A 16,132-nucleotide genomic window follows, 5' to 3' on the forward strand; every position below is an offset into this window, starting at 1 on the left:
AGAACGGGGATGTCTTATGTCATTCTCCTCGGCGATAGTCTAACGGGTGTCGCGTGGCGTACGCTCCGCCGAGGAGCGTCATTATACGCGGATACAATTGGAAAATTCTCTCTAGTTTCTCCAGTTTTTCCAAACTCCAACCGTACACACGCGAAATAAGGTACTAAACGTAATTACAACCTTTTGCGAAGGGCGCACGAGAGCCCTTGAAAAAAAGGAGAAGATGAAGCAACCGAGATCTAATGAAAGGAACGAATGTTGTTTCTGAATTGTCGTCGCTTTTTTCAATGAATATAATTTTTAATAATGATTCGAATGTACAAAAAGGGAAAAGTAGTTTTACTGAAATACAGTTCTGAAAATAATTTTGTTGGACCATCAAAATTATTATGTAGGACGCTTAAATATGATAATAAATTTTTGGTCTTTTAAAAATCAACTTAAACGGCGCGGATAATAATTTTGAAGATGAACAAAATTATCTTTAAATCCGTAACTGGTCAAATTTTTAGATCTGCCAATAAAAGTGCTTTTTCCGTATAAGAGTATTGTCATCCCATCAATTAATAAAAATTATTGTAGGATACTTAAATATGATAATAATATGATAATACTGTAAATATTTTTGATCTTGTAGCAATCAATTTTGACGTCGTACATAATAATTTTGAAAGTTCAACAAAATTATTTTCAGATTTCTGGTTAAATTTTTAAATCGGCCAGCAAAAGTATTCTTTCCATATAGTATTAAAGTATCGTCATTTCATCATCGTTAATTGATTAAAATTATTATATAGGATGCTTAAATATGAAAATACTGCAAACATTTTTGATCTTCTAGCAGTCAATTTGAATATCACATAATTTTGAATGTTCAAAATTATAATTTTTTAATTAATAAATTTCTGTCTTCTCCAATCTTGTTAATAAATTATAATTTTAAAAGTTCGAAATTATATTCAGATCTGCATCTGGCTAAATTTTTAAATCAGCCTACAAAAGTATTTTTTCCATATAGTATTAAAATATTAAAGTCTATAGTAAAATATTAAAGAGTCTATAGTATTAAGTCGTTCCATCAATGATCAATTAATTAAAATTATTATGTACAAATTAAAATTATTATATTACGCTTAAGACACTTAAATAGCACTGCAAGTAACACTGCAAATATTTTTTCTCTTCTAGCTATCAATTTGAATGTCGTACGTAATAATTTTGAAAATTCAAAATTATTTTCAGATTTGTATCTGAATTTGCATCTAAATTTTTAAATTAATCAACAAAAGTGTTCTTTCCGTGTAGAATTAAAATATTGTCGTTCTATCAATCGTCAATTAATCAAAATTATTATGTAAGACGCTTAATGACACTGCACAAATTTTTCATCTTCTAGCAATCAATTTGAATGTCGTGCAGAATAATTCTGAATGTTCAACAAAATTATTTTCAGATTTCGATATCCAATCGAATTTTTAGATCAGCTGACAAAAGTGCTTTTTCCGTGTCGTATTAAAGTATTGTCGTTCCACCAAGTGTCAATTAATCAAACTTATTATGCAAGACGCTTAAAGATGATAATAATAACGCTGCACAAATTTTTGATCAATTTGAACGTCGTACATATCAATTTTGAAAGTTCAACAAAATTATTTCCAAATCGTTATCCGACCGAATTTTTAGATCAGCTGACAAAAGTGCTTTTTCCGTATCGTATTGAAGTATTGTCGCGTTTCCACCATCGTCAATTAATCTTCTTTATCCAATTCGCGAGCCTTCGAAAATTTTTCGAACCTCCGATCGTATCCCCTGACTCCTCTCAGTTTTCCCGACTTTCTCGATTTTCCAGACGTCTGACAACGCTGATTTCGCCTCGTCGTATCACCGCGCACCGGCTCTCGGATCCCTTTCTCCCCGCCTCTGCGCGTGTCGACCGTCCTTACAATACTGTTCACTCGACAAAGAGTTTGATGCCTATTCATTCGTCGGATTCAAGAGAACCGATGTTATTAAAATTCAACATCCGTCGGGGCAGGGCCGCGGTGACTATCGATTATTCAGTTGTTTGTTGGAAACAGAAGATGTTTGCGGGAAATGGAATTAAAAGTCAGCGGGGCTCGGGCTGCAGCTTCCATTCGCTCGGAATTTCCGACAACCGCATCCATCTTTGCGCTGTACATTAGGGGCACTATAAAATGCGCGTTGTTAACGCAAACCCTCTTGAATACGAAGTATTCACGTCAGATGTTATATTACCCTCATCAACCGAATGTTAACTAACCGAATGTTAAAGTATTACAGATGACAGATTTTCTTTTCTCGTGCACGTTTGAGGAAGAGAGAGAGAGAGAGAGAGAGAGAGAGAGAGAGAGAGAGAGAAGGAATGCAGCGACTAAAAATTCTGTAATTTATAAATTCCAAGTTACTATTTTCTCCCGTTCCGGCGAATTAAATTACCTCCGTTGCAGTATAAAATTTCGCTTTACTGGCGTGAAAATATCAAATAGTATTTTGCATACTGAGCATTATGTAAATTTAAGGGAAGAGTATAATATTAAATAGTTAAACCGCGAGACATAAGTTTTCCTGGAACCTCCTGAAACGAGCCGGATATACAAGATGCATCAAGACGCATGTTACATCGACGTTACTTCGGACAAGCGCGAAAATTTTACAATATGCGCGCAATTCGCGTCATCGGTAACGCATAAAATTCGAAACGCAAACGTGACGTGTATGTAACTACAAAATTAAATGTCCAATTTTACGGGGCACGAATGCAACGGATGCTGTCCTGTAATCCCAAAATGCATATCAACTGCGACTGGCGATCTGGCGAGAGGGCAAAGGGCGTTTACTTTGACCGGTAACCAGAGTTTCCGTTCGCTTCACGAGAGAATCGCACGAACATTCTCGAATTCCCAATACGGCCGTGGAGGTTCACGACTCCGCTCGGCGATAACAGGTGTGCGCAATCCCTTCGCGGTTTCGTCGCGCCTTCATTTACGGATCTTATCATCGCGATGACGATGCGAATCACAGAGGATCGCTGGTGCCCCTCCCCCTTTCGCGCGGCGATTCGAGATACAAATGAAAACATTCCCGTGGGAATGCGCCGCTCGTTACGCCCGTTTAGAGGACACGCAATTTAATCGACATCACACGCGTGACGCATATGTTCCGGCAGTTGTTCCCGATTGCGAGACGTGGATATTATCACTCGTCGTCTCTCGCCGCCGTCCGTTGCCGTGTCGTTAAAATTGAACTGTTAGTCTAGCCGGCGCAATTGACCGGCAAAATGCAATACGCCGATTAGCATGGATACGACTTGTTTTATTCTACCCCCGGAAATTCGGGCGATTCCATTCGGGGAGATGCATTTCCAAGCGCCACATTATTCATGGCCTATAATGAGACACTTGGATATACACGTAATAAAACGCGAGTCTATCGCACGCGCGCGCGCGCGCGCACTCATCCGAAATCGCAATATCTGTAATTGAACACATGGCAACTGTTTTTCGAAGGAAAAAATGGTTAGGATGAATTTTGAACACGAATCGCACGACACATTATTATGCAAATTAATTTATAATGCGGTAAGAGAATAATATATGGTATATCGGTCCTGTTATTCATGTCATTGATTTACATAAACCACATCTCATTGCGTCCAAAATGAAAGTGCCGTAGTCCCGAAATAACAAAATATCATTTAAATATATCCCGTAATAATTACATAATTTTATATATATATATATATATATATATATATATATATATATTAAATAAAATGTAAAGAATTAGGAATATCGCGAGAAAAATATAAAAATCTCTTTGACATAGATATTTCTATAATATAATGATTCTATGATATAATGATTTATTTTTATATGTACACACACACACACACACACACACACACACACACACACACACACACACACACACACACACACACACACACACACACACACACACACACACACACACACATATATAGCTTCCTATATAAAGGCTAAAAATTTTTTAGTGTTTAATTTCTAGTATAATAGCTGTTTCCATTTACTTTCGTATAAATGCAGATGATGCAAACGCGTACGCAATGACAGACATTCACTGAACTTTTCAAAAAATTACGCGAGTAAAATATGAATCTGCAAAAAATTTGCGATGCACCCCACGGTTCGAAGGATTCGTTCCGTCGCGATCTATATATCTATATATCTATGGATGAGTTATATTAAACCGCTCATCGGCAGCCTCGTGAACTGCAATTCCGCGTGCAAATGTTTCAGATAACCGCGTCAGCTTCTCCGTTATTCGATAAGATGGGCTCTAAGGGAGAAGGAACGTCTCGCGATATTACACCTTTTCTCGCCGTGATTACTCTAATGCACGACGCGGGAAAGAAATAGGAGAGAAAAAGGGAAACGGGAGAAATTTCGGTTGCTCGTTCGCGCGCGCGCGCGCGCGCGTTCGGGAGAGTGGAGAAAAGTTATCGTACCCGACGGGTTTTCGAAGTTGGTTGCGCTAATCGAGCCAGCCATTCCTGGGTTGGGAGAAGCGGAGTGAAGCGGGCCGCCGCGCTGACGCAGAGAGATGCGTCATCTTCGGGATCTCCCTCGGTGGTGCACCCGCCTGAATTACCATGCTGAAATTTAATTGGCGCCGTGCGCGCGCGCGTTCGCTCGCTCGCGCGCTCCCGGGGAGAAACGAATTAAGAAATTTTATTCGATTTGTCACCGTTTTCGGCGAAAACGCAGTCGTTCGATTCAGCAACGATCGCGAGGATCTTTCTATCCAGGAGGGTGTTTTAAGAATCTTACCGCACCGACCTGGAAACTACTTTTTTCCCAGTCAAGCTGGAATCGATTATCGAGAAAAAGGCAGGGGAAAAATGTACGTTCTTCTTTTTTTTTTTTTTCTTTTTATTATAGAATTACAAGTTTGCTTCACACGTTGGGAGAGCGGATGGATAATGTCGTAAAGTAGCTGCGGTAGCTGCGGCCCTGATCGAGCGTGTCGGCGTGGGTTGCCGACGAAAACTTGATAACCTAGATTTTGGCAGTCTCCGGGCAAGAGTTAGCACACGCGGAGACTCATTACGTAACTTTTGCGATCGATCGTTCTGCCGCGCGCATGGAGCACCCGCACGCTCTTCCGGTATGCATGCATGCACGACGCGCGTGTGCGTGCACGCGCGCCACACCACACACACACACACACACACACACACACACACACACACACACACACACACACACACACACACACACACACACACACACACACATGCCGCATGTCACATGCACGACGCACAACATGCACCTACACCCACGTACGTACACCTCTCTCGCGTGTACGTGTCGTGACGACGAATTGGATCGTGTTATCGTGCCGCTCGCTACCGGGGGCCGTTGTAGGGACGATAAAAGCGTGCGTGCCCGGAGTGAAACATGCAAAGACGCGCTTTATAAAGTTCCGGCCCGACGCTACCATTCCGCCACCTCCCATCCTCCTCCTCCTCTCTCTCTCCCCCCCGGCCCCTCCGCGAAATGAGACATTCAAGCACTCGCGAACATCGTTTTCCCAACCGCCATTCTGTACAACGTGTCTTTCTGCGTCCGTTTTTCCACAAGATTTTTCGACGCCGGTTCAGGCGCCGGACAGCTTTCTCGAGAGTTCCTTTTTCCGTCCCCAAAATCGCGGTGAACGCACGTGTTTCTTTCCCCTTTCTTTTTCTCACTCTCGCAAATATTTCCCGCGGTAGTATAGCGACCGATTGACATCGAGAATTAGGCCGGAATTAAACGGACGTCGTTCGTTGCCACGAAAGATCTCCGGCATCGACGCTGCCGTTCGTCGAGGGTTTATATACGTGAAGACCCGTTAGAAAATACGGATGCATCCCCTTTATGCATACTGAATATTAATTCGCGACGCGGTCGCGCGCAAGATTATCGGAGACGCACGGCGGAGATAAAAATCTTCGGAGGAAGGATCGTTTGTTGAAAAAAAGCGACGAAACGTGAAGAAGCGAGATTCGATCGCTGATCGATTCGCCGAGAAGGGGTGAAAGGGAAAGTGATTGGCGTAAGGCGCGATCGATGCAAGCCGTTGCGTTATCGTCGCGTTATCGTCGCTTGCGTTCGACAAGTTTACACGTCGTTTCGCCTAAATCGCAACAAACGACTGTCCGTCTATCTATCTGGCACATCTTGTGCGGCTCCCATGCTGGCGTTCTATACGTGTGTGTGTGTGTGTGTGTGTGTGTGTGTGTGTGTGTGTGTGTGTGTGTGTGTGTGTGTGTGTGTGTGTGTGTGTGTGCGCGCGCGCGCCTCTTCCGCGTGCGAGGCCCTAATTGAAGGTTTGCCTCCATGCGGATATCGCGGTCATTTACAATTTAAATGGCGTCTCCTTTATTCATCGACCGTCAGGCCTCGTGATTTCCGAGCAGTTATCCGATTCCTCGAGAGCGAGCGAGCGAGCAAGAAAGAGGGGGAGAGAAAGATAGATAGAGATAGATAGATAGATAGATAGATAGAGGGGGTAGGGAGGTAGGGGGAGAGGAGCCCTCGATCGACCACGATGTCGACGAAAACGCCAGCTCGAAATAAAAATCGAGTGGCATTTTAGGGGCGGGTAGGGAGGGTGAATGCGCGAGTACCGGAAATTCTCGAGTGCCACGATTGTTCGGTCTCGGTCGGAAACTCCGCGGCAAAATCGAGTGCGTCCTCTCCTCCTCCCCCCCCCCCCCTCCCCCTCTTCTCTATCCCCCGGCTCGGATACTCGATAATCTCGATCAACTTTCGAGCACGCGCTACTGCACCCGATGCGTTTTTAATCCCTTAACGCGCGTATTTTTTTTCCGCCCGTCCAGGACAGGGGAGAACTAAAATTGTTAAAAAATAGAGTTTCCACCTCGCCGCAATACGGGGCGGGCAGTGTCGGCGCCCCGTGTTGTTTTCGATCCCTTCGTCGCGAGAACTTCCGTTTCGTAAGATTCTCTGAACTGACTTGAAAGCCACCCGATGGCCGAACAATTTCGAGCACCGGAAAGATTATACGATTGCAGCAGTCTGTCAAGGATGTACTCGAACGCGCACTCTCGAAGAGAAAACTCGGATCCGCGACTCGCGCTTTGTCGGTCTGTAAATGCAAAATGACGAGACACGACGAGCGCAAAAAAGAGAGAGAGAGAGAGAGAGAGAGAGAGAGAGAGGGGGGGAGGGAGAGAGAGAGAACCGGAGATACGCGGAAGCGACAGCGAGAGTGAAAGAGAGAAATGTCGAGATGAAGACAAGTAAAGGAGAGAGAAAGACACGCGAGGAAGCGAGCGAGAGAGACAAGGTGGAGCGAGTACTCTTGGACGCTGGTTGGAAGGATGGATATTCTTTATGAAAGGATTTGAGGGACGAGTAGAGAGGGGCTCCCCTCGGCTTGTCCTTAAACCATGAAAAAGCCTCAAGTCCGAAAGTTAAAGCCTGAGTTCGCGAAAATGAAGTAGCCGACCAAATGGCCTTGTCGCGAGGGATTTCCGCGTTTTTGTCGCCGTGCCTTTCCGTACCTAGCTTCACGATTAATCAACGTTGCGAGAGTGTAATAGTTATATTTACTCATCACAAAATTTAACATCTCACTACAACGCTCCGATATCTCACTACTTATTTTATCTTTTACAAACACAGAATAATTTAATTTAAACTTTAGCTCATATTGTGAAATGATAAAATGTACAAATTAATATATAACTCATTTGTCAAATGCTGTTCCACCCCTGAAGCAGGTAGCACGAAAATCATCCACGGCGACTCGGAAATTACTCGTAAATTGAACTGATAAATTCAGGTTTGTAGCGACAGGACGGACGGACGGAAGTTAAGTTCTCAGCAACTTTTTGCCCTCGCCTTTCCACGATCTTTACGATGTCCCACGGACGGAATCCTCGCCGTCCCCTCGCGGCTACGAAAATTGGATTTACTCGAGGATCGATAAACAGACTCATAAATCTGTCCATTATCGTCCCGTAAAGTTCTCCATGCGAACCGCGGGATCTATCATGCACGCAGACTGTGCACACGTCTATCTGCTATCTTTCTATATACGGTGGTTCTCACAATCGTCGAACTTAACTTCAATGACAGTCCCCTGGTCAGTCCGTAGTCAATTTCGCGAAATTAAAAATTTTCGCCACTTTTTTATTTTCCACTCGTCAATTTATTTCAACAAGATTTTTTTTTTGAGATTTTTAGATTTTTTTTGGTGGATTCATGATTTAGTTACAAAAAATATAATATTGAAAAGTAGATAAATGACGAATTTCGAAATGTTTCATTAAGAAAAAAGATAATTAAAAATCTAAGGAAGCTGTCGTTTAAATTGAGAATAGTAATTGTGAACACCCTGTATGTAAGCTTCTTCAGTTGAAGAGAAGGCATCATGCACCGAGGAATTGCTTGAGAAAAGGCTGGAAGGATCGAGGCGGAATTAGCGTGGCATCTCGAGATGCTGAGAAGATTCTCGACACCGTCTATATGCTTTCTTCGCTTCATGTCGGCGGCATGAAAAGTCGTCTTCAGCCTTTAACCCTTTAAACCCGTACGTTTGGTGCGATATAAAAGGTACTATCGACACATTTCGTATAAAAATGTCAAATTCGACGATTCCTTCGTACGTAAAATGTCATCGATCGTTCGCTATTATTTTTAATTCTAGACTTAACATTAAATATTAAACATTATTTATTTTTTATAAAATACGCACCTATAAAAATTGAATTGAAATTTAAAACATTTTGATCTTATAATAATTACCGTAGTTCTTTTTATGTTTATGTATTTTAAGATTGCCTTCACACGATTTTTTTTTATTATTATTAAAATAATTATTATCATCTAACAAAAATTATAAGAAAACATGTTTATAATGGTGTTTAATTAGCAGATTCTTTATCAAAGTTTTTCTGCAGCAACATGCTGAATGAACACATTGTAGTGAAGATAAAAGTTGAATGCGCGTGAAAGTTTTAAAGTTACGGTCGACAGAACGATATTCTGCCACGGTATAAAGTTAACCAAAGTTATAAATCGTAACTTAAGAAGCGATTAAATTGATGTAAAAAAAAAAAAAAAAACGTGAAGCCTAAATGTAACCATAGGCCTTGAATATGAAAGATACACTTGGAATCTTGTTTATTTCCTTTTTCAGTGCGAACAACACTGTTATCGCATTTGTAATTTGTAATTGATTACGAGTGTTTCAATTAGAGTTGGCGCCATTATGGTGGCCATTCAAATTTGCCGACTGCCAGTTAATCATTCGCGCTTTTTTCTACTCAACTCAATAAAAAAGTTATTTGAATGTGTCGCAATGTTACGCAAATCGCATTATTGGACGCATTTGAATCCTGATGAGAGTTAGCGAAATTTAGCAACGTAATATCGCCGATAATGCGCGGCAATCCTGGATCCGTTTTATTTGCGAATAAAATAAAATTGGTCCTACGAGAGAGAGAGAGAGAGAGAGAGAGAGAGAGAGAGAGAGAGAGACTCGCTCGTTCACACGCTCGCCGCATTCGCGCGCGCGGAATGAACGACAAATATTTGCCGTTAAGCGATAATACAAAGAATAGATTTCGCTGATAGCGTAGCTTTAAGATTCGTCGAAAAATCTCTCACCAGGAAGCCGGCGAAGTGATGATGCGCGAACGTCTTCATAATAAGAGCGGAGGCTGAGGAGACGTCGGTTCGCTCGAGGATGGCTGACGGGGAATGTACAGAGAGAAAATCTCGGCGGAAATCCTTCTCGTCTAAGCCGAGACCGGAGCTCCAGAATCCAGAATTCTCAATTCCGCGGCGGAGTGTGCTGAAAGAAGCATGAGTCGAACGTTAATTTGGTGTCTGCGCCCTTGCCGGCGCATCGGCCTTTTTCCTCCTTTCGTCTCCTTTGTCTCCTTTCTCTTTCATTCACCATCCCCCTCTTCACCGCTCCCTCTCTCTCTCTCTCTCTCTCTCTCTCTCTCTCTCTCTCTCTCTCTCTCTCTCTCGCTCTCTGACTTTTTCCGTAACAGTCGCAACGTGGACCAAGTACATTAAAATAAATTAATTTTCATGAGATTTTCCCGTAGCGAATGGCCGTTACGGGGCTTAAAATAATAATTCAACGAGCCGCGTGGACGGAATTTGCATTTTGACGGCGCGGCACGCTTCTACACGATGCCGGTGAGAGCTAACTCGACTTCGACGAAGGGATGAAACCAGTGGCGGATAACTCGACGACCACGATCTAAGATCTTACAAAGTAAAGATGATATGAATCGATTCGAGCGTGGATATTGTTTAATTAAAATATCACAGAGACAGATTTTTTTTTTAACAAGTCCTTTTTTTTAAACGAAATCTAGTTATGTCAATTTTTTTAAATTTCAATTATACTTCTCGGGAACAAAAAGTATCAAGAATTAATTTAACTGTTCAACTGTTAATAACATTAAACATTACACTACACTATTGCACTTTAACTGTTTGACTGTTAATAACATTAACATTTAATTTAACAGTTAATAGAATTGTTAAGATAATAACGTTAGTTTCAAGGAAGAAGAAACTTGAAATTTATTTTGTGCGGAATTTGCCCTTTCATTTTGTACAAATTTAGTTTGCCTTCCCAGTTTTCCTCGCGAAGTAACACAAAATATGTTAGGGCCTTAAAAGTCTTTCGTCCGCCACTGGGTGCTACATAGATGCGAGAGAGAGAGAGAGAGAGAGAGAGAGAGAGAGAGAGAGAGAGAGAGAGAGAGAGAGAGAGAGAGAGAGAGAATGAGAATAGAGGAAGGCGAGAGGATCGCGGCTCGAGAAATTGGAAAGAAAAGAAGAGAGACGGAGGAAAATTCAACGAGATTCTGGCAAACGCATTTGTTTTCGCTATGTGGTTACATCGTGACGCGACGATGGAAGTGATAGGCATCCCGCGGATGTCATAGCGCAATAATAGTGTTCGTGCTTGCGGCTACGCATACACGTGTCGTCGTTGCGTGTGTGTGTGTACAGCCGTGATAGTACAGGTAATACGTAGTGCAATGTTGTGTCGGGTCCTTTTTGCTGCGTAAAGATATATATGACGGAAATGGATTTGGTGCACAGATACGATTCGCGAAAATGTAGCTTTTTGTTGAAAAGCTGTAAGAGCTGTTAAATTCAAATCTATCTATCTAACTGCAGTAATAGATTTGTCCGTAACATTATCGCGTCCTCTTTTTGTAAAATATGTAAAAATTATTAAAGTGAAACGTTCTTTATTCTGTGAAAATAATAAAATGTGATACCAGGTTAGATTAATATAGCGTAAAATGTTAAAAAAATAGGTGACATAATAATATTGCAGTAAGTCAGTTAACGACGCAAAAGAAATTAAGTTTTATTAAATCAAACACATTTTTCCTTTGTGCTTAATGTAATAAGAGAACAGAAAAAACTCTGCAATTATTTACTGCTTTAAAATATTTTAAAAATTATAAATTTTTATAAATTAAGTTATTAACATTTCTCTATTAAAATATTTGTTTGGAAAAACATTTAAATTTAAATTTAAAAATCATTTAAATTTAATTAAATTTAATTCTAAATTTAAATTTAAATAATTAAATTTTTATTACTTAAAATACTGTTTTGACACACGAATTACGTTTTAATAAAGATATTTTCCATTCAAATGTTTAAATAATGTATATTACAATATTTTTTAATTCCTTCATAAATTATTTTCATAAAAATTCAAATAATACTATTCTGTAGAATAATATTATTTTAGAAAATAATTTTCCTACAACGACAGCTTTTTTCTTATTTTCTTGTGAAAAGATAATTTTAATAAGAATGAAATATTACGTAATTTCTCTATAAACGCGATTGTTAAAAACGTTGCCAAAATCAATACGCAGCAAGACAATCTCTTGCAAATAATTCTCTCGAGAACCCTTGCTGATTATTTTGAATCCAACGTATCGTAAAGTTGTAGTCGCGATAGAAAATAAACTTTCCGAGCTTTCAAAAGATATCTCGACATTCTTTATGAACGGCGGAATCGTTTTCGTAGCGCAACCAGAGGATATCAGCCGAACGTATTCTTCTTCGAGAGACGACAGTTATCAGACGGAGAACAAAGGAAGCGTAACGATGAATAAAAAGAAATCTTCATCCGTCTGACGTCTCCAATCCCTCGATACTCGGCAGAAGCAATTATTCGCAGCTGGCGCGGTTGCGACGTCGAATCGATCGAGCTCGATTCGAACGAAATCCCATGAATGCCGAATAAAATCGAGCGGAGAATGGCGACGGAGTTATCGATATCTCGATATACCAGATAGCGTACCAATACTTTCCTCTCCATTATTCCGACATTAGTACTCGCTTCGCGATCCCAGAAATAGAAATACAGGATGTTTCTTAATTATACAGTCAATACAGAGAAAATTCGCCGATTTATTTTTAGAAAAATGTCACTCGACATACTCGAGAGACATCTTCTGATTAAATCGCGAATTCAAGTGGTTGTAAATTAGTTGAAAATTAATCCATATCTTTTTGTACGATGCTCGTTGAACGTCAGAAAACATAGAAAAAAAAAATTAGCTTTTAATCAGAATTATTTGTATTTAATCAAGAATTTTATAATCTTCATAGCTGAAGCTTTTTAGTCTCGAGTTGAGCAAAAGTAATACTTGCATCAAATTTAATCAAGACTAAAATTTTTAAGAAGATTGCAATATTTTTATGAATAAAAATATTTTTCTTGATTTAATACTAATTTACTATTTCTTATTTTCTATTTCTTCTTTCGTCTGTTATAACTTATAATTTTAGCTATTATTTTTACTTTTTTCATTCTTATTTTTAGTTTATGATTTTACTTTTCCCGTTGTCACGGAAAATTTTTATTATTTCCTTAAAGTCTTAAAATTCGTCTTCGACGGTTATAATTTTAACATGTACCGGTTAATTTTATATTGTTGAACTTAATATAATTTTCGTCTCCGATCGAAAAATTAATTATGAGAAGAATTTTAAATCATGGACCGCATTGTTTTAGCTCAAAATAGACAAATTGTACGAAAATTGTTTTTCTATTTATTTATTATTGTTTATCTACTTTTGACACAGATTTTGTCTTTGTTACAACACACTTTTACATCATTTATATATACATTATTATTAAAAAATGTTACTTGTTCACGTACATTACTGCTATTCATTTTTTTATTATATCGCGATATATCGTATATTAGAACATTGATTATATTTTTTTTTTCACTTTGTATGCTCTAAAAATTTTTTTTTTTTAATTTTTAATTATGCTGATGAGGATTCTCTAAATAAATTTCAAAATGTCATCTGAAAATATTATGTAATTAATTTATTTATCATTTATTTATCATTCATTGCTCATTTCCACTTTTATTTGTTCAAATTTAGCTGCTAATTCCTTCATATGCAAACGATAAACCTATGTTTTTATTTTTTTACTCAAGACACTAACTTTTTGTCTGTAAAGTGATGTGCTTGCCGAGTACAGGAGCATTCTCGAGGCAGCTACACGAAGCGGCTGATACAAGGAGAATCGACATTGGGATCAACGGTGCTCTGAGAATCTCGCGATTCGACACGCTCGTTTTCCTCCACGGGCACGACCCAGTTCGCGAAAGGAGTCACGGTTAGCTGTCGTCTATGAGAATCTACATATGCTTATGAACGTTCCTCTCTTCTCTCTCTCTCTCTCTCTCTCTCTCTCTCTCTCTCTCTCTCTCTCTCTCTCTCTCTCTCTCTCTCTGCTCGTCCCCATCGCCCTGCAGCCGCCATAATCGCGAAGAACGCGATCCGCGATCCGCGTTTCGCGCTTATGCATCGCGATGCGTCGATCACATATGCAAGCGGTCCATCAGGGGTGAAGAGAGACGGGGTGGGAAGGGGGGGGGTGGAGGGGGGAAGGGGGGGTGGAGGGGGGAAGGGGGGGAGATATCCAGTCCGGTATGCTCTAAAGCACCCCCGGAGAGTCAGCGACGCGACATTAGAGGATAGAAGTTTCGCAATTTGTCCGCGGCACAAGCGCGGTCTCAAAACGCCCGAGTGGGGCAATCAGCCTCGCTACCCTGGGAATAAGACGTCCATTTTTTTTCCTTCGTTCCGGACACACGACGGACAACCACGGCGGAGAAAACCGACTGAATTTATCTCGGCCGTCCCGCGCGCCCCGTCGCAGCTCACGGCTGACCGTCGTCCTTTCTCTGTTTCTCTCTCTCTCTCTCTCTCTCTCTCTCTCTCTCTCTCTCTCTCTCTCTCGTCGTAAGCGAAACTCCGCTAGCCGGCCGGTAATTTGTACTGCTCGATACTTTCGTATGCAAATCGAGGGACAGCGTGAGGTAGCGTTTCTGCTCGCTACGCTCACGACAAACTTCGCGAGCGAGTTGCAGTGCGTTTTCCTCGCCGACTGTTCTATTTCTCGTTGATTCCGTCACCGTTATTTGCCCTCTCGATCTGCATTACCGTTATTGATATACGCAGACGTGGGAGAACAATAAAATGAGGGGGAAAAAAAAAAAAAGAAACGGATAAAATGGTTGAGAAAAAAAATTGATAAAAAGGGAGGAGGAGGGGAGGTGCGCTGTAGTATAAAATCTGCTTGTACGCGTGCTCTCTCGAGTACGTAAAATATATTATGATATGTTTTACGCTTTGCCGCATGGAATTTATCCAGATCGAGAAGCATGCAATGTCGTATCGTATTGCGTTTTATGCGGATCTTCAAGGTTATCTGAACGCTCTTGGAGGCTCTTGGAATGTTCCAATCGTCGAAAATGTGGTAAAGCCTTTGAGATCTACAACAACTTCCAAGCTTTTAAATCTTCCGAGATTTTCGAAAACTTTCAGTATTTTCACACAAGATCTTTTCGCAACTTTCCAGGATATTCAGGACCGTATGGCTGAGCGAGATATTTGAACAATTCTCAAGTGACGTGAAATTTCTTATCATAACTTTAAAAGTGTTGACACTTATCATGTTATGCGATAACGATTTAGCTCGATCAAAAAGTTGTCCAAGCAAGCATTCCAATGGCCACATGAGTGTATATATTTATGAAAAATATCACTTATTCTTAATTATTAGATCCGGGTGAGGCATTTCTCTCACAAGAAATTGGATGCTTACATAAAAATTCTTTCACAATTCCAATACGGAAATCTTTTTTCACTGTACTTTACATTAGGAATTCTCTGAAAGATTTAAATTTGTGACAGAAATGACGTGAGACCTTTCAATAATTAATAGTCTCGACGTCTTACATAAAAACAGGCAAAGAGATCGTTTAGATCGTTCATCGCGCTACGACATTGTTTGTAAAATTAGTTGCAAACATTGTAAGGCTACCTATGTTGGTCAAAAGGCAACTAGGAATGAGAGTTAAAGAGCACCTTTCTGATATTAAAAAAAAAATGAGCGGTTCTTCATCGATCATCTCGAATCATTCGGAGGAGGAAAATCATGATTTTAATTGGAATAAGGAAGGTGAATTCTAATTCTACCCTCGTTTAAGAAAAGATACTGGTCTCAGAAATGATACATATTAAAAAGCAGCATGATGGAATTAATAAACAGAGCGAAAACGAATCCCTTGTCTGACTGTTATTTTCGTATCCTGAATTTGTCATCTCTTTCCTAATTATGTCTTCCCTTATTTTATTTTTTACCCCACTATATCGACAGCCTATTATACCTTTACTTTATTTCTCTTCTCTCTCCAGACATTTCGTAAGTCACATTCATTAGTGACAGAACAAAATTTTCACTTACTTAACTTACTTAACTTAAATATCCGAGGATGCTTGAGGTCGTATTGTTTAACAGGTACCTTTGTCGTACTGTTTCTTCCATTGTAATTCTATAATTTTATTTGTTGTTAATGTATCGATGTAAACTCGTTGTGTATATTTAAAAAATACAGTCCACAATTATTATTCATAAAGATGCAATATTATGAAAATTTTGAACCACGGAGAGAAAAGGTGTGATACAACAAGGTGTGTTAACAACAACATAATTGTATGCATCTCGGAGAACGAGAAGAACTAACTGAACG

At 40.0% G+C, this 16,132-nt stretch overlaps 1 protein-coding gene across 5 annotated transcripts in view; it reads right to left on the reverse strand.

Annotated features, from left to right (window-relative positions):
* LOC148935403 (uncharacterized) overlaps positions 1-16,132 on the reverse strand; it is a 162,810-nt gene that overhangs the window by 49,214 nt on the left and 97,464 nt on the right. For 3 of the 5 annotated variants that reach the window (XR_016140357.1, XR_016140356.1, XM_089081536.1), the window contains exon 3: positions 9,681-9,867. The exons of 1 other annotated variant lie outside the window; for it this stretch is intronic. Coding sequence is in view for 2 of the 4 variants with exons in the window: in XM_089081536.1 (XP_088937662.1) it covers positions 9,681-9,867 (187 nt within the window). In the remaining 2 variants the exon portion in view is untranslated. Of the gene's footprint in view, positions 1-52; positions 9,868-16,132 lie in introns of those variants that run through there. One more of the 5 variants, XM_089081535.1, reaches the window with a different exon arrangement.

This window comes from Pogonomyrmex barbatus, unplaced genomic scaffold (genome assembly GCF_055798465.1).
Source record: "Pogonomyrmex barbatus isolate J1 unplaced genomic scaffold, ASM5579846v1 scaffold5, whole genome shotgun sequence".
NCBI classification, from domain to species: domain Eukaryota; kingdom Metazoa; phylum Arthropoda; class Insecta; order Hymenoptera; family Formicidae; genus Pogonomyrmex; species Pogonomyrmex barbatus.